The following is a 23858-nucleotide window of genomic DNA, read 5'->3' on the forward strand; positions in this document are numbered from 1 at the left end:
CCAGTACCAAAAGATTGGGATTATTCCCTGCATATTTTCAGACCACAATGCTTTGAAACCAGAACTCAATCACAAGAGGAAAGTTGGAAAGAACTCAAATACATGGAGGCTAAAGAGCATCCTACTAAAGAATGAATGGGTCAACCAGGAAATTAAAGAAGAATTAAAAAAATTCTTGGAAACCAATGAAAATGAAAACACAACAGTTCAAAATCTTTGGGATGCAGCAAAGGCAGTCCTCAGAGGAAAGTATATAGCAATACAAGCCTTTCTCAAGAAACAAGAAAGGTCTCAAATACACAACCTAACCCTACACCTAAAGGAGCTAGAGAAAAAACAGCAAATACAGCCTAAACCCAGCAGGAGAAGAGAAATAATAAAGATCAGAGCAGAAATCAATGAAATAGAAACCAAAAGAACAGTAGAACAGATCAATGACATTAGGAGCTGGTTCTTTGAAAGAATTAACAAGATTGATAAACCCCTGGCCAGACTTATCAAAAAGAAAAGAGAAATGGCCCAAATCAACAAAATCATAAATGAAAGAGGAGAGATCACAACCAACACCAAAGACATACAAACAATTTTAAGAACATATTATGAGCAACTCTATGCCAGCAAATTCGATAACCTGGACGAAATGGGTACATTCCTAGAGATATATCAACTACCAAAATTGAACCAGGAAGAAATAGAAAACCTGAACAGACCTATAATCACTAAGGAAATTGAAGCAGTCATCAAAAATCTCCCAACAAACAAAAGCCCAGGGCCAGATGGCTTCCCAGGGGAATTCTATCAGACATTTCAAGAAGAATTAATACCTATTCTCCTGAAACTGTTCCAAAAAATAGAAATGGAAGGAAAACTTCCAAACTCATTTTATGAGGCCAGCATTACCTTGATCCCAAAACCAGACAAAGATCTCATCAAAAAGGAGAATTACAGACCAATATCCTTGATGAACATGGATGCAAAAATTCTCACCAAAATCCTAGCCAATAGGATCCAACAGTACATTAAAAGGCTTATTCACCATGACCAAGTGGGATTTATCCCTGGGATGCAAGGTTGGTTCAACATCTGCAAATCAATCAACGTGATAGAATACATTAACAAAAGAAAGAACAAGAATCATATGATCCTCTCAATAGATGCAGAAAAAGCATTTGACAAAGTACAGCATCCTTTCTTGATAAAAAACTTCAGAGTATAGGGATAGAGGGTACATACCTCAATATCATAAAAGCCATCTATGAAAAACCTACAGCGAATATCATTCTCAATGGAGAAAAGCTGAGAGCTTTCCCCCTAAGGTCAGGAACGTGGCATGTGTGTCCACTATCACCACTGCTATTCAACATAGTATTAGAAGTCCTAGCCACAGCCATCAGACAACAAAAAGAAATCAAAGGCATCCAAATCGGCAAGAGGAAGTCCAACTCTCACTCTTTGCAGATGATATGATACTGTATGTGGAAAACCCAAAAGACTCCACCCCAAAACTGCTAGAACTCATACAGGAATTCAGTAAAGTAGCAGGATATAAAATCAATGCACAGAAATCAGTGGCATTCCTATACACCAACAACAAGACAGAAGAGAAACAAATCAAGGAGTCGATCCAATTTACAATTGCACCCAAAACCATAAGATACCTAGGAATAAATCTAACCAAAGAGGCAAAGGATGTGTACTCAGAAAACTATAAAATACTCATGAAAGATATTGAAGAAGACACAAAGAAATGGAAAAATGTCCCATGCTCATGGATTGGAAGAGCAAACATTGTGAAGATGTCATTGCTACCTAGAGCAATCTACACATTCAATGCAATCCCCATCAAAATACTATCCACTTTTTTCAAAGAAATGGAACAAATAATCCTAAAATTTGTATGGAACCAGAAAAGACCCCGAATAGCCAGAGGAATGTTGAAAAAGAAAAGCAAAGCTGGTGGCATCACAAGTCTGGACTTCCAGCTCTATTACAAAGTGCTCATCATCAAGACAGTATGGTACTGGCACAAAAAACAGACACATAGACCAATGGAACAGAATCGAGAGCCCAGAAATGGACCCTCAACTCTATGGTCAACTCTTCTTTGACAAAGCAGGAAAGAATGTCCAATGGAAAAGACAGTCTCTTCAACAAATGGTGTTGGGAAAATTGGACAGCCCCATGCAGAAGCATGAACCTGGACCTTTTCCTTACACCACACACAAAAATAGACTCCAAATGGTTGAAAGACCTAAACGTGAGACAGGAGTCCATCAAAATCCTAAAGGAGAACACAGGCAGCAACCACTTTGACCTCAGCCACAGCAACTTCTTCCTAGAAACATCAACAAAGGCAAGGGAAGGAAGGGCAAAAATGAACTATTGGGATTTCATCAAGATAAAATATTTTGCACAGCAAAAGAAACAGTCCACAAAACCAAAAGACAACCGACAGAATGGGAGAAAATATTTGCAAATGACATATCAGATAAAGGGCTAGTATCCAAAATCTATAAAGAGCTTCTCAAACTCAACAACTAAAGAACAAATAATCCAATCAAGAAATGGGCAGAAGACAGGAACAGACATTTTTCCAAAGAAGACATCCAAATGGCCAACGGACACATGAAAAAGTGCTCAACATCGCTCAGCATCAGGGAAATCCAAATCAAAACGTCAATGAGATACCACCTCACACCAGTCAGAATGGCTAAAATGAACAAGTCAGGAAATGACAGATGGTGGCGGGGATGTGGAGAAAGGGGAACCCTCCTACACTGTTGGTGGGAATGCAAGCTGGTGCAACCACTCTGGAAAACACTATGGAGGTTCCTCAAACAGCTGAAAATAGAGCTACCATGCGATCCAGCAATTGCACTAATGGGTGTTTACCCCAAAGATACAAATGTAGGGATCCGAAGGGGTACGTGCACCCCTATGTCTACAGCAGCAATGTCCACAATAGCCAAACTGTGGAAAGAGCCAAGATGTCCATCGACAGATGAATGGATAAAGAAGAAGTGGTATATATGCACAATGGAATATTATGCAGCCATCAAAAGGAATGAGATCTTGCCATTTGCAATGATGTGGATAGAACTGGACGGTGTTATGCTGAGTGAAAGAAGTCAATCAGAGAAAGACATGTATCATATGACCTCGCTGATATGAGGAATTCTTAATCTCAGGAAAGAAACTGAGGGTTGCTGGAGTGGTGTGGGGTGGGAGGGATGGGGTGGGTGGGTGATAGACATTGGGGAGGGTATGTGCTATGGTGAGCGCTGTGAATTGTGCAAGACTGTTGAATCACGGATCTGTACCTCTGCAACAAATAATGCAATATATGTTAAGAAAAAAAAAAAGAAGATAGCAGGAGGGGAAGAATGAAGGGGAGTTATTCGGAGGGGGAGACGAACCATGAGAGATGATGGACTCTGAAAAACAAACTGAGGGTTCTAGAGGGGAGGGGGTTGGGGGGATGGGTTAGCCTGGTGATGGGTATTAAAGAGGCACATTCTGCGTGGAACACTGGGTGTTATGCACAAACAATGAATCATGGAACACTAAATCAAAACTTATGATGTAATGTATGGTGATTAACATAACAATAAAAAATTAAAAACAAAATTAAAAATAGAGCTACCCTATGATCCAGCAATTGCACTACCGGGTATTTATCTGAAAGCACAGATGTAGTGAAAAGAAGGGCCATATGCACCCCAATGTTCATAGCAGCAATGTCCACAATAGCCAAACTGTGGAAAGAGCCAAGATTCCCTTCAACAGATGAATAGATAAAGATATGGTCCATATATACAATGGAATATTACTCAGCCAGCAGAAAGGATAAATACCCAACTTTTGCATCAACATGGATGGGACTGGAGGAGATTATACTAAGTGAAATAAGTCAAGCAGAGAAAGTCAATTATCATATGGTTTCACTTATTTGTGGAACATAAGGAATAGCATGGAGGACATTAGGAGAAGGAAGGGAAAAATGAAGAGGGGGAATCGGAGGGGGAGACGAACCATGAGAGACTATGGACTCTGAGAAACAAACTGAGGGTTCTAGAGGGGAGGGCAGGTGGGGGGGGAGGGGTTAGCCTGGTGATGGGTATTAAAGAGGGCACGTACTGCATGGAGCACTGGGTGTTATACGCAAACAATGAATCATGAAACACTACATCAAAAACTAATGATGTAATGTATGGTGACTAACATAACATAATAAAATTAAATTAAATTAAAAAAAATATAATTTAGCCCGACTGCCTTCCTTCCTTTTCCAGCCCTTCTTTCCCACTCTCCTGCTGGTGATTCCTGGGATCATCTCCCAAACAAATGACTTCCACATGAATTCTTGTTTCCAGGTCAGGCGATTCAAGCTAAGAAAAGGGTAATCACACTGAACAAAGGGAAAAACATCTGTGAAAACACATGGATATGAACAGCCAAGATGCTTTTAAGGAAATAAAACTAGCTTCTGAGCGGCTGAAGGGAGGAGTTACGGGGGAACTGTGGGTAAACTGTCCTGTTCTAGCCGGATAATCTTCCTTGCTTGGTATGATGGTCAATTGCATGTGTCAATGTAACTGGGCCAAGGAATGCCCAGACATGTGTCACACATGACTCTGGGTGTGTCTGAAAGAAATTTCAGAATGAAATTAACATCTGAATTGGTAGACTGAGTAAAGCAGATAGCCCTGGTAATGTGGGTGGGCCTCATCCAATAAGTTTAAGGTTGACCCTCCCACAAGAAGACGGAACCATTACCGGGCTGCATTTGTGTTGGGGGATTGCGTTTTTCCTGCCTTTGGACTCAGACAGAAACCCTGGCTCTGCCTGGGTCTCAAGCTTGCAGGCATTTGAATGGAAATGACATCATTGGCTTTCCTGTCTCTTAGGTTTTCAGACTCGCAGTGGAACTCCACCATCTGCTCTCCTGGGTCTCAAGCTTGCTGACTGCAGGTCCTGGGATCTGGCAGCCTCCAGAGTTGCATGAGCCAATTCCTCATAATAAATTTATATCTACATCTATATTTATATCTATATCTAAATCTATATCCACTATTGGCTCTGTTTCTCTGGGGAATCCGAATACCTCAGATTGAAGAATTTAAATTCTATCCTGAAAATTACAGGGTTACTAAACAACTTTAAGCAGAAAATGACACACGAGCTTTTGAGAGAGAACATTTTTCACAAGAGAAATTTACTAATAAACTATAAAATGCATGCCTTAATATTTTGGTATTATTTATACTAAAATCCAGTGCAGAGTAGTTTTGGTCTACAAAGCACCTAATGTGCTGTTACTTATTAATGAAATCCACTTTAGTTCAACATTATTCTATAAAATGTACTCACTTGAGCCATATTTATGCAGCACATTTCTAGCAAGAATTTTTCTCTAACAAAACTGGGGAACAAAAAAGCAATATATGAAAGAAGAGGATAAGCCTATGGAGATAAGGAGCAATGCCATTCAAAATTTGGAAGCAGTTAGGGGACTGATGGAGCATGGGCATAAAGCCACTGCCCTTTTAACAGTTCTTCAAGCATCATGCTTCTTTGTTAGAGGACGAAAATCAAATAAAAGGTTCTTAGCCAAAGTGATACAAATATCATTTCGAAATAGAGGTCAGTCCATCAGGTGGTATTTTTCTGTGTGTTCAGAAATGCCGATTCCAGAAAAACTCCCTCCCTTCCTCAGCAGAAGTGACCCAGCGGCCGAGGCTCCATTTCATCTCATGGGGCCTCTTTGATGTTAATTTCATAATGGATGCTGGTTTTATTCACTGCACCCCTCTCTGTCAGATTACCCTGTTGAGTTCTGCACAAAAAGTACAAATATGACCGAAGTTCTTATTTTGACCACGAGTGTGAAAACCAACTGATTTCCCTTGAAAAACCAGTTTTCAGTAATAGCTTTGTACATATCAGAAACCCCTTTAAGAACGTGTCTAACCTACTTTGAAGTCTGTAATATCTACTTCACCTTCTTTAATGGAAGACAGAGTTTGCTGAAAAACAGAGTATGCCGTGGATTTTGCAATGACTCAAGACTGGTCTTACTCCTTTATCTAGAGTTTCCATAATGAATGCAGTCTTTTGGAAAGTAAATGGTATAAAAACAAACATTACAAAACCCCACAGAACTGTTAAGTGTGGTCTCTGGACCAGCAGCATCATCATCAGCTGGGAACTTGTTAGAAATGCAAATTCTCAGGTTCTACTAAAGATCTATCGAAGCAGAAGCTCAGGGGAGGGACCTAACACTTTTTTAACAAGCCCTCCAGGCAATGCTCATGCAAGCTGCAGTTGGAGAACCATTGTTCTCAAGTACTGATATTGTGTGCTGGAGGAAAAGCTTTCAAAAACACTAGATGTCCCACTTTTTCGATATCCATGCTGAGCTACTTGGTGATATCTGGCCAATGTTAATGCCAGTGAGGGGTGCCCACACCAGATGGTTGCTGGGACTGAGGAACAGTCATTCTCTTTGTAAGATATGTGTATCCTTCTGTGCTGGAAATCGCCCATCTATCACGCGGCTGGATGGCACAGTTACCATGGTCCATGGTTAGGGCCCTAGGATTGGCTAAGAGACATGTCTGTGGATGGAAACTTGCTTCAAAGAGGCCTGTGGATTGCATGGAAAAAGAAGTGTGTTATGAAGGAGAAAGTTACCCTTAGGGCTATTAAGGCAGCTTCTCCACTCCCCAGGGTTAAAAAGGATGGGCATCTGAAATTCCTTTGTCAAATGGGCTGGTCTGTCAAGCAGAACAATTATGACAATCTTGTTGTGGCTTTTATTTCATGCGCTCTCGAGTCCTCTCTCTTAAGGCTTAATTCCTTCACACAGGCTTCTTCTGTATCCCTTATCTTTTAAATATTTCATTACTAAGGGCTTCTAGGAGCAATTTGCATTTGCAGAGAGAGGAAATGTTATTAGCCAAAATAAAGTGCTCTAAGCTTTTTAGGATTTCCATGAAGTACAGAAGATGTTTGTATGCTCATGGCTTCCTGTGAAACTTGACAAAGCAGAAATGCCATACAAAGAATGACTGATAAAGGGGACATCTTCCATTAAGTTGAAAACCTGGACCTACGGAATCTAACAAATTGCTAAACCCACTTTCTGCAAGGCAATTGATAGGACTAGGAGAAATTTAAAACGAATAATAAGCTAAAGGTTGTCCCCCTCCATCCCGCCCCAACTGGTCCTTGGTCAAGAGGAGCACTCAAATCTCATTAATTTATAAATAAATCAATAAATAAAAGGCACTGCTTAAAAAAAATCCACATGGTTCTGCTGTTTCTGGCTTAGCAAACAGGGCACATAATGGCACCAATTACTGAGATATTGGATGTCAGAGGAGAAAAATGGGGTGAGGTGAAGGAGTTTGAATTTAGTTTTAGATGTGTTGAGTTGGAGATGCCTAGAGATGTCAGCTGGAGATGGCCTGTGTACAGGCGAGTATGCCAGAGAGGCCTGGCAGGAAGAGAAGGAGAAGACAGAATGGTCAATGGGATAAAGGCTGCCCAGTCAAGCAAGACAAGGGCTGCAAAGGGTCATGGGAGTCACGTGATCAAATACACACTGGTTTCAGTAACCATGCTGGACCCATCAAAGAGTTCTCTATAACCCCAACAGTGACAGCTGTAACAGGGTCTTGGAAATCACTAATTGCTCTGGATTATGGAGTGAATAGCAGTTGAAGGTGAAAACTTCAAAAGCCTGTAGCTGAGGGTCCAAGTTAGGGCCATAGATAAAGAAGAATAAAACTTGGAGGATTTCATTTACTCCATTGTTTATTTTTATCTTTATTCTTACCCCTGTGTCTTATTAGGAATTATTTCATTCATATACTTGTACGTCAAAAGGGTTTTTTTTCTCCCCACTCCTGTATTTGCCTCAATGTTTTCACCTATGGAAGAGAAACCAGTCTACCTGGGATGTTTGAAAGTCTTTTGGAAGCACCATGTGGGGATCTCTGTAAAGATGCCTACAGCATCTCCCTTCTCTCCAAGCTGCATTTTGTCTTGCCTTTGTTTTATCAGAACCTCCTAATGAGATCAAACTCTGCTTAGTCAAGGTTCGTGTCTCTAGGTCTTTATGTGTTCTGATGTTTATAAGCATTTGCTACACACACTGCACAGTTCTGCCTTTTGAAGGGACAGATTGCTTTCAGTCTATGCCTGCTGCTTGTTCCTGCATTCAGGTTGCTTGGTTACAGCAACACTTCACTGGATTTTCACTGAAGGCGAAATGTGTTTGTAGCTTTTGAGGTCCATCAAGTGGAAATGGTTAGCACCTAATTCCTAAGAAGGCAGTCAACTCATTTATGTCACGTTACAGAGAACATGTCTTGTATAATTCTAAACATCAATGGGATCCACACATTAAAGGTGTACAAATGTGCATCAATGTGCCAAGTCACCATAAATATCCATGATTAAAGAAATTTCTGAATTCTTTCACTTTGTAGTTTCTCTACAATGAATGTGCCATTTGGGGAAAAAAATGTACAATTTAGACTGGGTAAGCAGGTTTTTGTGTGTGTTTCTTTGAGTTATGCAAAGACAACGGGTGAATTAGTTTGCTAGTGCTGCTATAACGAACTTCCACACATGTAATGACTCAAAACAACACAAATTTGTCATCTTACAGTTGTGTGGGTTTGAGGGCTGACCTGCATCTCAGTGGGCTAGCATCAAGATTTACGCAGGGCTGCACTCCTCCTGAAAGCTCTTGGGGAGAATCTGTTTCCTTGCCTTTTTGGCTACTAGAGGCCATATTCTTCAGCTCGTGGCCCCTTTTTTCCATCTTCAAAGTCAGTGACCACATCTCTCTGAACATTGTTCCATAGCCATATCTCCCACTGACTCTCTTCTACTTCCTTCTTCTAACTTTTAAGGACCCTTGTGATTATACTGAGCCCACCCAAGTAACATAGGATAATGTCCCCATCTTTCAGTCAGCTAATTAGCAACCTAAATCTCATCTGCAATCTTATTTTCCCTTTGTAATGTGACCTAACATATTCACAGGCTTAAGGTATCCTTGAGGGAAGGGCATTTTTTTTCCCTACCATACTTTGTAAATCAGGAAGCACATTGCTTTGCCTAAAAAGTGTCTGAGAAGAACTAAGAATAATCCTTTTTAGAAACAGGATGATATCTTATGGGATCAAGTACATAGGCTTAAAATAAAGGTAATTTTTGAGTTGTTTAGTTTTCAACTTCATTCTCTAATTAAAAGGGTTTCTTCTTCCTTTTTTACCTTTATTCCTTTCCTCCTTCCACTTACCTTCCCTCCCTCCCTTCTTTCCTTCCTTCCATTCTTTCTATTTTTACATTTATCTTTCATCTTTCTTTTGTCTTTCTACCATTCCTCACTGACTGGATTATAAAGGAATAATACCACAAAGACAACATATATTTGAAAAGAACTAAGAACCTTACTATACAAAAAGTTATTACAGATCACTAAAAAAGATGAAATAGTAAAAAATGTGCAAAGGATATGACTAGCAATTTCTCATAAGAAATTTGGAGATATAACAAAAAACTGAAAGAATAAGCCATACTAGAAATAAAAGAAATACACATTGCTACCCATTAATTACCTTATTTCATGTATAAAAGTGATAACATCAAAAGATGAGAATGTGCCTGATTGGGAAGAGCAGGGGGAAAAGTAAACTCTCATATACTGTTCATGGGAATGTGAACTCAGTGCAATGGGCTGAAGGTTTGTGTCCCCTGCAAAATTCATATGTTGAAATCCTAACAGCCAATGTGATGATGTTAGGAGGTGAGGCCTTTGGAAAGTAATTAGATCATAAAGTTGAGCCCTTATGAGTGGGATTAGTACCCTTATGTAAGGGACCCGGGAGCGCTCTCTCTTTCCACCACCATGTGAGGGTACAGTAAGAAAATGGCCACCTGCAACTCAGAAGTGAACCTTCACCAGAACCCCACTGGGCTGGCACCCTGATCACTCAGGGTGCTTAGTGTGAGGTATGGGCCTTCACATTTTTGACTCTGGGAATGATGACCCTTCAGTTGTTCAGTATATGACACTGACACATAATGGTCAATTTGACAATTATTATAAGGAGTATTTTGGCTGTGTATGCATTTTGAAAAAGTAATTCTACTTCTAGAAAAGTATTCTTAAAAAACTGTCTTTGTAGCCAATATTTATCTATAAAGATGCTTTTCTATAAGTGTTATTTATAAAAACATAGAGAATAATTTGCAATAATAATTCTACAGTTCAAAAGTATGGTTTTGGGTAAACACTAGGTCCATTAAAATTATGTTATGGAAGAATATATAATGACATGAAAAAAAGTTCAAGATTTGTGGTGACACACAGCAAGTGGTAAGACTGCATTTCTGATTATTTGCATTTTTCATTTTAAAGGACCCAAAGGATTAACCACAAAAGGTAATTCATTTTCAATGGTTTGTATCTTCTTTGTTTTGATGATCTATTTTTACTATAAATCTGTACTACTTTTGTAATAAGAAGTTTATACTTTTTAATTAAGATGGTCACAATAATTAAAATACCTCCTTTTAAAATTGTAATAAGAAAAACACACCAAAAAATAAAAAAAAATTGTAATAAGAAATAAACATGGATATTTTAAAATTTATGATGCTTGGTCTAGACACCTCTCTGAATATTCATTTACATTGTTATTTATCCTATTTGGAATTGGCCCATTACTGCATTTGCACATGATGAAAGTGAAGCATAAAAAGGTTATGCAACATGCACAAAGTCATACAATTACATGCTGATGAGTGTCAACATTTCTCAGTCAGAGATTCACAAATTGGAGCTAAGCATCCTACTTATTCCGCAAATCCTTCCATCTGAACTGCCTTCCTCCTCTATGTCACTTACAGAATCCTTGGCATCATTTCTCTGCTCCTGCTTAAACTTGAAGTACACATTCTTCATGAAACTTGCCACAACCACCCTGGTCCTCAGACATATTTGTCTCTGAACTCCTGGGTACTTTGACTATACCAAGGCTATACTTGATTATTTGATAATATTGTCTTCCAACTGTTCTGAATAATACTTACCTCTTGGGCATATTATAAGAACTATATCTTAAATGTAGCAGTGACCAAAACCTTAGGTATATAGTAGGCATATAATAAATTATTTGTTGATTGATGGACAGAAAGATAATGAATGATGTTGGATGAGAAAAGCTTACAAAATCAATGAGAAGAGGAGATGAAGAAGAGGTCAGGTGAATCTTTGTGTTGTTAGGTTTAAAAGAGTACATCCAGATAAAATTTTTAAAAATATCATACCCATCTGTCAGAGGATATAACTTAAAATATTATTTTGGAGAACTACTCCTTCTTGAAAAATATAGTTGAGAACCATTGCAATAAACAAATGTAGGCTTTCTCTAATGTGGGGGAGGGGCCTGACCAGGGTATTTTTTATTTCTAACATCAGGATTCTTGGATATAGTTCCAAAACTGTAAATTTGACATTCTTATTATGAGGAAAATTAATATCCCTCAATTCTCTATTAGAACTTAGTGTCTAATAAAAAAATTGACCCCCATATTCCAAATCTATGAAAAATACACAATAAATACTACAAACTGGAAAATACAAACCTTTTATGTAAAGAACAAAGATATCTCTGAGTTGCATCATACAAATATTATTTGCCATAGGCCATCTTGTTGTGTACTGTAACTATAAATTATTTGCAACCAAAGCGTATGGTAATTCCATAAAGCTGACACACTAGACTTTGAAACAATACATCTGGAAGGAAAAAGTCAAATGTGCTTCACCCACAGCAAGATATAAAACTGTTGGGAAAAAAAAAAAATTGTTGCTGGTTTCTTTCCTTTATGGTTCCTACTGCATTTCCATGATGGGCTCTGTTAGGGGTGGAGTTGTGTCCCCCAAAATATTTTGTTGAAGTCCTAACCTTCAATACCTCAGAATGTGACTGGATTAGGAGACAGGGTCTTTAAATAGGTGATCAAATTAAAATGAGGTTATTAGTGTGGGCCCTAATCCCATATGACTGGTGTCCTTACAAGGAGAGGGAGATTGGGACACAGACATACACAGAGGGAGGACCTCATGAAGACACAAAGAGAAGATGGCCATCTATAAGCCAAGAAAAGAGACCTCAGAAGAACCCAATCCTGCTAACCCCTACGTGCTGCACTCCAAGCCTCCAGAATTGTGAAAAAATAAATTTCAGTTTTTGAGCTCACCAGTGTGTGGTACTTCATCCCGGCAGCTCTAGCAAACTATTACAAGCACTTCTCCATCTTCCCTTGTGGTCATAAGTAAGGCCTTTTCGCTTTCCAGTGACCACTCTCCTGCTTACCTTCAGGTCAAAGCCCCGCACTGCCTAGATAATAGGGTTGGGATTTGATTTTGAGATCCATGATAAAGTACCAATTTGACTCACAGTAGAAAGTTTCCAGGAGGACATTTACAGGTATTAGAAGAAAGAGAAGCGTGGCAGCTCTGAACAATGATGGGCAGCAGATGACATTAGGAATGAGACTTTCTCAGTGCTCCAAATGCATCCCTGAAGTTGAACTCACTCTTGTGTGGAGACGCTCTGAGGAAGCGAACTATTATCACTTGTGCAATGACAGATGCTGTTCTCAATTTTGAAATAGAGTTTGTTGCTTCCTAGCCATATGCCTCATTTTCTCAGGTATGCATCATTTTCCGTATCAAAAAGTAGGGTTAATATAGTGCCTACTTTCTTCGAGTAACCTAAAGATGACCTGACTTAGCCCATGCATTTAGCTGAGAGAAAACAATCCATAAATGTTAGCTATTATTCCTAGCATTAATATTAGGTAGTAGTTTTGCATGTGTTATATCTTGAATGTGATCTAGCCTCACTTGTATTGTTTTTTTATACATTTTGTCTCCAATTCCCAATTATGAAATGTAAAGACACGGGATTAGAATACCCCAAAACATAGAGATTTAGTTTAATATAAAATGACTTTTTTTCCTTAAACTATTATTGCGTTAGGAAGGGTTAAGAAGACTAGTTAGTGATAGTCTGAATAAGTCAGTCTAGGGCGGATATATGGCAAGTCCAATCAAAGATGGTATGGTTATGAATTAACCATAAATTCAAATTATAGACAGATAATGTATATCATCTATATTAGTAGTCACACATTCCATTAGAAGTCACCTTTATTTCATATTGCATATTCAGAATTTACAAAGGGCTGATGCTTCGGCATTATGGAAATACTCAACAATTTGGGGGGATTTTGACATTTAGTTTAAAAATGTGCTTACTATTATAAATGTGCACTGGAAATAATTTCATGAGCATGCTATGATTCAAAGTATTGATATGAAACTCAGGATGATTTTATTATTATTTCATTTGCTCAAGCACTAAGATGAATGTTGGATTTACTTAGAGTAGCAATTTTTCAAATAATAATTTATTTTCATAATTATTAATACACTCTAGACCACTAAAACTGTTCCATTTAGAATAAATGTATAGTACGATTTTTGGCTTTGCACCACTGGAAATATCTGCTGATGGATAGATTTGTTTTAATATCAATTGATCATACTTATGCAATTATTTTATATCATACGCTAGAGTGAAAACAAGTTTTTATTTTAGAAGACATGAAAATGGAAGTTACACCATAATTTCTAAACACTCAAGAAGTCCAAAATGATGAAAGCTTATGAAATATGCTGTGATATTGACAAGACACTAGAATATTTGCATCGCACACCATGGCAAGTCAAATTTTTTTCATGAATGAACATTTTCTCTTAAGAATACTTAAAAGTGCAAAAAAAGAGAATACTTTTAAAAATACAGAGATGCAGGCACAGTCAGCTCACTGCGGTTATGTAGGACATAAAGGATGAAACAAGGAGATTGAAAGAAAAAAAAGCCATTGGATTATGGGGAGAAGAATTTATTAAATTTAGCTCATACTAACAACTACTTATTCAATAGTTGCTAAGTGCTTTACATGCTGTAAATTCCTGAGTTGTTTAAAAAAATTCTAAAATGGTAAAAAAAGGAGAAGGGAGAAGGCAAAGGAGAAAAAAAAAAGATGACAACCACAATCTCTCCTTTATCATATTGGGGAGTCTCTCTGAATTTACAGTATGTCCTAGTTAGGGAAATACTGTAGTTGAAAGCTCCAATTAAATACACTTAGCAGATTCACCTTTCAGTGATAAAACTAGAGAGCAGGACTTCACATGACTCAGAGGAACTTAGTCCACCTTGAACGTTAGCACAAAGTTGAACATCTCCAGCCGTTTTCTGTGGCAGTTCTTGACAGCTACCTGTGTTCTACTCTGATCTTCAGGCAGGGCGTCCTGGATTTACATTTACTGGATGGCTCTGACAGGCTGCTGAGAGGGTGACTGTGCACCACGCCCTCCCTCCCACCTGCCAGAGTCACCAGGTACACGGAAATCCTCTTCACATGGGTTGGGAAACCTCAAAGGAAAACTCCCTCTGAGGCAGGCATCAGCAATGCTCACAGTAGCTTGAAATTTCCTGGAAGCCATTCTTACCAGGGCTGAGGAAAGCACCTTGAGCACTGTGACCTGAATGGCACCATCAAAATATAACTAGGTATTAAGCAAGCCTGGAAGAGGAACAATGGGGGCCAATATTCAAATTAACCAGGCCAACCAAATCTAATGACATATTCAGTCAATGTAAACAAGGCTCTTTTTTTTTTTTTAAGATTTTATTTATTTATTTGCCAGAGAGAGAGAGAGAGCACAAGCAGGGGGAGCAGCAGACAGAAGGAGAAGGAGACTCCTTGCTGAGCGGGGAGCCCGATGCGGGACTTGATCCCAGGACCCTGGGATCATGACCTGAGCTGAAGGCAGACACTTAACCGACTGAGCCACCCAGGCATCCCTAAACAAGGCTCTTTAATAACTCTGATATTTTGCCTACATTCTCAAATGTGAACTATGATGAATGAGCACCTTTCACAGATTACCCTAAGAAGGGCTGCTATCCTCATTGCAATTTGGGCCAATGTGGGGAATAGGGAGAGGGTGCAGGAACTGTTTGAATTCTGGCTACAAATATAAACAGGCTCCTCACAATTTCCAACCAAGGTGTTTAACACAGTGGATGTAGGCACAGGCTTAGACAACTTGGATGTGTGGGGAACAAATCACAGATCCTGTGATTTAGGGCCAGAGGAACAGTCTTTAGAGGTCATTGGGACCAGCCCCTCACTTGTGATGTGAGAAACTGAGTGAGACTCAAGAGATGAATTGACTTTCCCAAGACAACACTATGACCTCCTGGGACAGAGGTCAAAGGCTTAGATTTCCTGTCACCTCCCTGAATGCTTGAAAATTATGACACAAGTTGCCATGGGTTACTGGTGTATCGAGATCATATTTGCAACATTTCCTTAAGCTAGGAAACAAAATAGAGTATAACCGATGCCTCCACTCCCAACCTCGATCCCAAAGAAAACAGATCACTTTACTCACCTGCAGGGAAAAACTCGCTCATTTTCTTTTTGTAGATTTTGAAGTCAACTTCTAAGAAGACACAGAAGATGATCCGATCCACCTAGAGGCAAACAATAAATACTCAAAGTGAAAGGAAATATGGTGACTTTGGAATATCAGAAATATTCCAGAACATGGTTTTGGAGCAAAAAACAGATGGAAAACCCTCCTGTAGATTTTTGGTACTCTCCTGCTAACTATATGACCGTGTTGAGTGAAGTTCAAGTGTGCGTGTGAGTTGGTGTGTGTGTGTTTGTGTGTGTGTGTGTGTGTGTGCGCACTCTTCATATAAATAAGCCCATGGGCTCTTTGGTGGAAGGGTGTTATATAAATCAAATAAGAAGTAATAAATGACAATAAGCCACTTTGCAGCAAGCTATAAATAAGATCGGAGATTCCGACAGGATACCTAGACTTTATGCCTATAAAACAACCATAAAGAGCTGTATAGCAGATTGAAAATAAAGTATGTCAGTAAACAAAGAGCTCTTTGTCCTACCCATCTTAGACAGATAAATTTATCAAACCCATTGGTATTTGAATATGGTCTAAAAAGCTTCGTGCAATTTAATTTGCAGGAAAGTCACTTGCTTTTAGCTTAACACACTCAGAAATGCAACAGAAGTAAAATATAATTAGTTGACAGTGACATGAGGTCAACAGAACTTTAATCTGGTAGATATTATTGAATAAGTAAGTGTCACTGCAAAAGTAAAACAGGTGTGTCATCCCTTTTTCCTGTTGGAAAAGGGAGAGCTTCTCTGTGTAAGGTGTTTCTTTGAGACCTTCGGAGAGTAATATGGTAAATAGAGAAGAGAGATGGAGTGCATCTAATAGCTCATGTATATCTGATATTAAATCAGTGACTCCATTTCGTGTCTTGAAAATAAACATCCCTTTAGTCCTTTTACAAAATCTACAAAAAGTTAAAAATTACTCGATCTATCAAACTGCAACTGGTAATTGACTAGAACATCAAGCAAGGCATTTTTCATGGTAATAGGGAATAGAAGTGGGGCGTGCACATGGCAGGACACGAATGAACCGAAATGTATGTCATCCACCTAGCCCTGCAGCTCTCCCAGCCTGTGGAAAACAGACTCACATTAGGCAAGTTCAAAGTGCCCAGCAGGAGAGAAAATCTACAGGGATGGGCAGGCAGGGATGGCTGGGACACAAGGAATGGTCAGGGCTCCCTGTTGGAAGCTCAGAGAGATGGCTCCCTGATCCCTGTATAAGTCCAGATAGGCTGCCTCCTGGGTAGTCTCTGGACGTCTATGCTATCATCACCAAATACCACTCATTCCCAGTAGCCCTCCCCCCAAAGGATGGATTATAAGAGAAAGCATCTGGCTTCCGGAAATGGAAGGACTGGGTTGCAAATAAACCTTATTTTCTTTTCCCTGTATTCACTTGAGTTTCTGGTGTCCAGTCCTGTCTGCATATCATTAACATTTTCTACAAATGCAAAACTGTCACCATCAACTCACTCTTCGGGTGAAATATAAATTTAGTTGAATAAAGGATTAGCTATCTGTGCAATACTGAATGCTCGTCTCTGCTCTCCTTATGGTGGTGTGTTTATGCCCTGTAGTGAGCTAAAGATAAAAATCATAATGTTGAGCAATAGAAACGAGTTACAAAAAACATCTTCTCTATGATGCCATTTATACAAATCTTTAAAGCACAAAGATATAAAAGTGTAGGGATTCATTCATAAGCACCAATATACAGAATCATACCTAGAAATGTCACACATGAACTTCAGAAAAGAGATTTGAGAAAACTACGGCAAATGGGTAAAAGCTATTAACTATGGGGTAGGTACCTGGAGATCATATTAGTTTCTATACTTTTCTGTGTATTTGAAAAACTTTATAAATAAAAGTCCTAACACCAAAAATAAGGCTCTGTGTTAGACATAGTCTACTCTCTGGCTATATTAAACTACTTGTAATTCCCAAACACCGTAATTATTCTTACTTCTGTACCTATGGGTTGACTTTTCCTCCAGGTTTCTATGGTCCGATTATTTCTAAAGCCACCTAACTGTGATCAAAATCAAAACAAGAAAATTTAATTCAAAGCAGATCTAAGGAGACCAAATTGGACAGTCTCATTTTTACTCATTTCCCCCTATCTTTACGGTCACTTAGTATAAATTACGGGATTTTAAAAAACACTCCTGTTGCCTGCATCTGTGTTTGTATGGGGGAGGGTTAGTGAAAGTAATGCTATTCATTGCTGCTAAGTAAACTTCTAACCACCACAGAAACTAAAGACAGATTTCTTAAATATTGCAAAGAATTATAATCCACCTTTTAGCATTTTAGGCTTTGTTACCATGGAAATGGTATGAGTCCAGAATTTAGCAGCCTGATTTATTTTCCCAGAGAGTAGGTGGATGATGGGGGAAAAATGCTTTTATTTTAAACTAATTGAGTGGCCCATTTTCCCTGCCCTGACCCTGAGGCATAACACTGAAAATATCTTGGAAGCAAATTGAATCTAAGAATTAACCCTCATTTGCCAAATACATTTATGTATGCATATGTGAATGTATTTATATATGGGTGCATAAACTTATTCTCTGGGGTTATTGTTGGAAAAGAGCTCCATTAGTTGACAACTTCTGTGTTTATAAACTCATAATGAATATTGATCACTGCTTGTGGTAGATTATATTTTCCAAAATGGCATGCAATGAGATACCCCGCCCCTTAGACTCTCTTAAAATGTAATGCTGATACTCCTTTCATTGAGAAGTGGGATCTGTATTTTCTCCTTTTAAATCTAGACTTGCCTGTAACTCTGACAGATATACTATGTGACTTTCAAGTCCATGTCACTAAACGTGATACAGTTTCTGCCTGGTCCTTTTGGGAGGGTCACTCTTGTATCCAACCTTCATGCCACGAGGAACATGGAGAAACCACTTGTTCAAGTTCTAGCCAATAGCTAGCTGAAAGTGGGTAGCCTCTTGATGATTTCACCTCCTGGTTTTTGAGTTACCCCAGGTGATGCCATATGGAACAGAGATCAGCTGTTCCTACTGAACTCTGCCCAGATTGCAGATTTGTGAACAAAACAGAATATAGCCAGAAATCTAATATTCTTCACGTTTCTTCCTGTTGCCAATTGTTTCGATTCTTGCTTTTCCAGTTATGTAGTATGTGATTTCTCTTGAAAGCCTCAGACTGAAGGGATCAAGATCAAGTAGAAGCCACAGTGGGGTGACAAGAAGAACACAGAAAGTCTAATGGGTACATGGCTGAGAGACTGGAAATCTGGTTTATGCAAAGGGCAAAGAGCCTGGTGATCCATTCTAGTCCCAGATAAATTACATGAGAATAAGTAAGAATGCCTCACTATTGAGGCTCAGGAGCATATTTTCAATTTTTCTTTTATGTTAGGCAACAGAACAATTGTGTAAAACGGTTGCTTTTGAGAGAATATATTTAGGAGTCGATCCCATTTACAATTGCACCCAAAACCATAAGATACCTAGGAATAAATCTAACCAAAGAGGCAAAGAATCTGTACTCAGAAAACTATAAAATACTCATGAAAGAAATTGAGGAAAACACAAAGAAATGGAAAAACATTCCATGCTCATGGATTGGAAGAACAAATATTGTGAAGATGTCAATGCTACCTAGAACAATCTACACATTCAATGCAATCCCTATCAAAATACCATCCACTTTTTTCAAAGAAATGGGACAAATAATCCTAAAATTTGTATGGAACCAGAAAAGACCCTGAATAGCCAGAGGAATGTTGAAAAAGAAAGCAAAGCTGGCGGCATCACAATTCCGGACTTCCAGCTCTATTACAAAGCTGTCATCATCAAGACAGTATGGTACTGGCACAAAAAACAGACACATAGATCAACAGAACAGAATAGAGAGCCCAGAAATGGACCCTCAACTCTATGGTCAACTCATCTTTGACAAAGCAGGAAAGAATGTCCAGTGGAAAAAAGACAGCCTCTTCAACAAATGGTGTTGGGAAAATTGGACAGCCACATGCAGAAGCATGAAACTGGACCATTTCCTTACACCACACACAAAAAATAGACTCAAAATGGTTGAAAGACCTAAATGTGAGCCAGGAGTCCATCAAAATCCTAAAGGAGAACACAGGCAGCAACCACTTTGACCTCAGCCGCAGCAACTTCTTCCTAGAAACATCGCCAAAGGCAAGGGAAGGAAGGGCAGAAATGAACTATTGGGACTTCATCAAGATAAAAAGCTTTTGCACAGCAAAAGAAACAGTCAATAAACCGAAAGACAACTGACAGAATGGGAGAAGATATTTGCAAATGACATATCAGATAAAGGGCTAGTGTCCAAAATCTATAAAGAAATTATCAAACTCAACACCCAAAGAACAAATGATCCGGTCAAGAAATGGGCAGAAGACAGGAACAGACATTTTTCCAAAGAAGACATCCAAATGGCCAACAGACACATGAAAAAGTGTTCCACATTGCTCAGCTTCAGGGAAATCCCAATCAAAACCTCAATGAGACTATCACCTCACACCAGTCAGAATGGCTAAAATGAACAAGTCAGGAAACGACAGATGTTGGCGGGGATGTGGAGAAAGGGAACCCTCCTACACTGTTGGTGGGAATGCAAGCTGGTGCAATCACTCTGGAAAACAGTATGGAGGTTCCTCAAACAGTTGAAAATAGAGCTACCAATGATTCAGCAAATTGCACTACTGGGTATTTATCCCAAAGATACAAATGTAGGGATTCGAAGGAGTATGTGCACCCCGATGTTTATAGCAGCAATGTCCACAATAGCCAAACTGTGGAAAGAGCCAAGATGTCCATCGACAGATGAATGGATAAAGAAGGAAGTGGTATGTATATACAATGGAATATTATGCAGCCATCAAAAGGAATGAGATCTTGCCATTTGCAATGATGTGGATGGAACTGGAGGGTATTATGCTGAGTGAAGTAAGTCAATCAGAGAAAGACATGTATCATGTGACCTCGCTGATATGAGGAATTCTTTTTTTTTTTTTTTAAAGATTTTATTTATTTATTTGAGACAGAGAGAGCACATGAGAGGGGGGAGGGTCAGGGGAAGAAGCAGACTCCCCGCCGAGCGGGAGCCCGATGCGGGACTCGATCCTGGGACTCCAGGATCATGACCTGAGCCGAAGGCAGTTGCTTAACCAACTGAGCCACCCAGGCGCCCCGATATGAGGAATTCTTAATCTCAGGAAACAAACTGAGGGTTGCTGGAGTGGTGGGGGGTGGGAGGGTTGGGGTGGCTGGGTGATAGACGTTGGGGAGGGTATGTGCTATGGTGAGCGCTGTGAATTGTGCAAGACTGTTGAATCACAGATCTGTACGTCTGAAGCAAATAATACATTATATGTTTAAAAAAAGAGAGACTATATTTACTCATTTATTTAAGAGATATTAACTGAGTACCTCCAATTTCTTGGGCCTAGCCCATGTGCCATTCTCTCACAGGAAAACTTGAATCCAGAATTGAGTGTTTTTTTCTCAAGGCCAAACAATTAGTGACAAAATCTGAGGCATCTTAACTGCACATCAGGTATTCTTTCTGTGATATCGCCCACCTGGAGACACATGGGACTGAGTTTCTAGGCCTGTCACTAGCTCTGTGACATTGGACAAGCCACTGAGTCTCTCTGGGATCCAGTTTTCATGTCTTTATAAGGAAAAGATTGAGGGCGCCTGGGTGGCTCAGTCATTAAGCATCTGCCTTCCACTCAGGTCATGATCCCACAGTCCTGGGATCGAGTCCCGCATCAGGCTCCTTGCTCGGCAGGAAGCCTGCTTCTCCCTCTCCCACTCCCCCTGCTTGTGTTCCTGCTCTATCTCTCTCTCTGTCAAATAAATAAATAAAATCTTTAAAAAAAAAAGGAAAGGATTGAATTATATCATGTCTATAGTTTCTTTCTCTTTTTTTTTTCATATATCTCAGTGACTGTCTATCTCTGTGGTAATTTTGTGCTATGTCAACTTAGCTAAGCTGGAATGACACTCCTCTGAATGGTTCTTGTTAGGGTTGGCCACAGAAAAATTTCCATGACATTTTGAGGGCAGAAGTGCAGCTGCAGCCATTGTACTAGGCAGGGGTAGGTAGGACCCCAGGCAGGTGGGGTAGGACCCCAGGGAGGGAGGGTATGTTTTTGCTCATCAACTGGGTGTGGGGTAGCAGCTGGGCTCACAGCTTCTCGAGCTTCTGCTCTTTCTCCTACTAAGTCTAGGCTGGGCAGACATGCAGCTCTGTCTCAAAGGGCACCAGCTCCCTCTGTAGGGCATTGCAGCTTCGGGGTTCCATGCAGGGGGGAGACAGATGCATGTGGCAGTTTGTCCATGTGGGTTCCAGGTTGCTCTCATGGTTTCCACTTTGTCCTTGTCCTCCCTCCACTTTGCTTCTAGCTTTCTCTGCCGCCTCTTGACCTGCCTCTTGACCAGCTGCCCTGCTGACATACTCCAGGCCTCGGCAGATGCAGAGACATCAGCCTTCCATAGACTCCTTCACCAGCTCCCTCTGCTGGGTCCTGATGAAGGGCTTTTCTCTGCTCAGTCAACTATCCCCTTGACGTTTACTTCCCCGGTTTCTCCCACAATTGTATAAGACCTAATCCCTATAATAAATCCTGTATTCCATATCACTCACAAGGTTCTGCTTCCTTGATTAAACCCCAACTGATGCAATCTTTAATAACATTTCATGGAATAACATGTACAGAAACACAATGAAGGGCAAAAAAAAAATCAGTATTCCTTTTTGGAGGTGTATAACCTGTCAAGGCTACTCAAATTCCAATTACTTCTTTCCAGATGAACTTTTATTGGTTCTAGCCCATCTTCCTGGTGAACTTGCTAAACTGTACATACCCACTTTTGTAGTCAAAGCAACTCTGTGTACTTAAAATGACTCACACTTTTTTTTTCTTTTATGAACAAGTTGTTAGTAAACTCGGGTCCTCAGGCTAAAACACAATTGTAAATAATACAAAAGGCGACATTAATGTTTTTAGGAATTAACAACTTCACTGTAAGCCTCATTATACCTTAAACTAGAACCCTATGATGAATTGGGTGGTCCTCATTTTTGTTCTACCTGTGCTTAGTGTAGGTCCTGATGCATAATGGGATCTAGCTCTGTAAATATTGGCATATACTCAAATGTTTAGGCAAACAGACCTGACTAAAATATAACTATATGGCAGATACTTTTCAAGGGTGTTTAGTTCCAGAACCAAATAACTTTTTTAAAATATAGACTTTCCTTTATGTTTGCCAGAGGACCTGAGAACAGAATTATAGAGAAGTCTGCATGGTTTTGCAAAGAAGAAAGGAGCTATATAAAGGGCAGGAGGCATCTGTCACCAACTGTCATCTTATACAGTGATACTATGCTGAGGACAATGCCTCTTGAATTCAGTGCTGATGTTTTCATAGAGAGTGCTTGTCAGTTTCAAAATAGAAACAAAGATGCTGCCTATAAGCTACAATGTAATAAAAGTTAAAAGGGCCTTTTTTTTTTTTTAATGAAAAGACAATATCGGGTGTTGGCAAAATGTGAATTAACCAGAACTTTCATATACTGTTTTTGGGAGTAAAAATTGGTGCAACCACTTTGGAAAATAATCTGGCAGTATCTACTAAGTTAACTGGATTTGTGCATATCCTATGAACCAACAATTTTACTCTTAGGTAAACGCCCAACAGAATATGCATATATGTTCACATATATGTGATATGTCAAAGGACACATATCACAATATTTGTAGCAGCACTATTAGTAATATCTTCAAATTGGAAGCTACTTAAATGTCTAAAATGGTAGAATGGATAAATAATTGTGATCTACCTGTGGAATGGGATATTACAAATGAATGAGAGTAGAAAGTTTGTGACTACACACAATAATATAAACAAACAGAATACTGAGGAAAAGAATCCAGAAAGAAAAGATACACACTGAATTACTCTATTTCTCTAAAGTTCAAAAATGTTAGAGAAATAGTCAAAATCATCTATGGTGTTAGAAGTTAGTATAGCATTTATGCTGGGGTGTGGGTTGGTGGGTGAAAAGGGACCAAAGCGAGTGCCTGGGATGCTGGGTTTTTGATCAGGGTGCTGGTTCCATGGATGTGTTCAGTTTGTGAAATTCATCAAGCAGTGCACTTAGAGTCTGTGTACTTTTCTGTATGTTATACTTCAATAAGAATCTTTTTAAAGGTTGAAAGTCTCCTGGTGCAGTTGTCTTGG

At 39.3% G+C, this 23858-nt stretch overlaps 1 protein-coding gene across 2 annotated transcripts in view; it reads right to left on the minus strand.

Annotated features, from left to right (window-relative positions):
- MACROD2 (mono-ADP ribosylhydrolase 2) overlaps nt 1-23858 on the minus strand; it is a 2087069-nt gene that overhangs the window by 160850 nt on the left and 1902361 nt on the right. For both annotated transcript variants that reach the window (XM_088026245.1, XM_088026244.1), the window contains exon 9: nt 15560-15641. In XM_088026245.1, coding sequence (XP_087882371.1) covers nt 15560-15641 — 82 coding nt within the window. The remainder of the gene's footprint in view (nt 1-15559; nt 15642-23858) is intronic.

The sequence above is a fragment of the Eumetopias jubatus genome, unplaced genomic scaffold, assembly GCF_037043125.1.
Source record: "Eumetopias jubatus isolate StellerSeaLion01/CBP00866 unplaced genomic scaffold, mEumJub1_p1.0 scaffold_9, whole genome shotgun sequence".
NCBI lineage: Eukaryota > Metazoa > Chordata > Mammalia > Carnivora > Otariidae > Eumetopias > Eumetopias jubatus.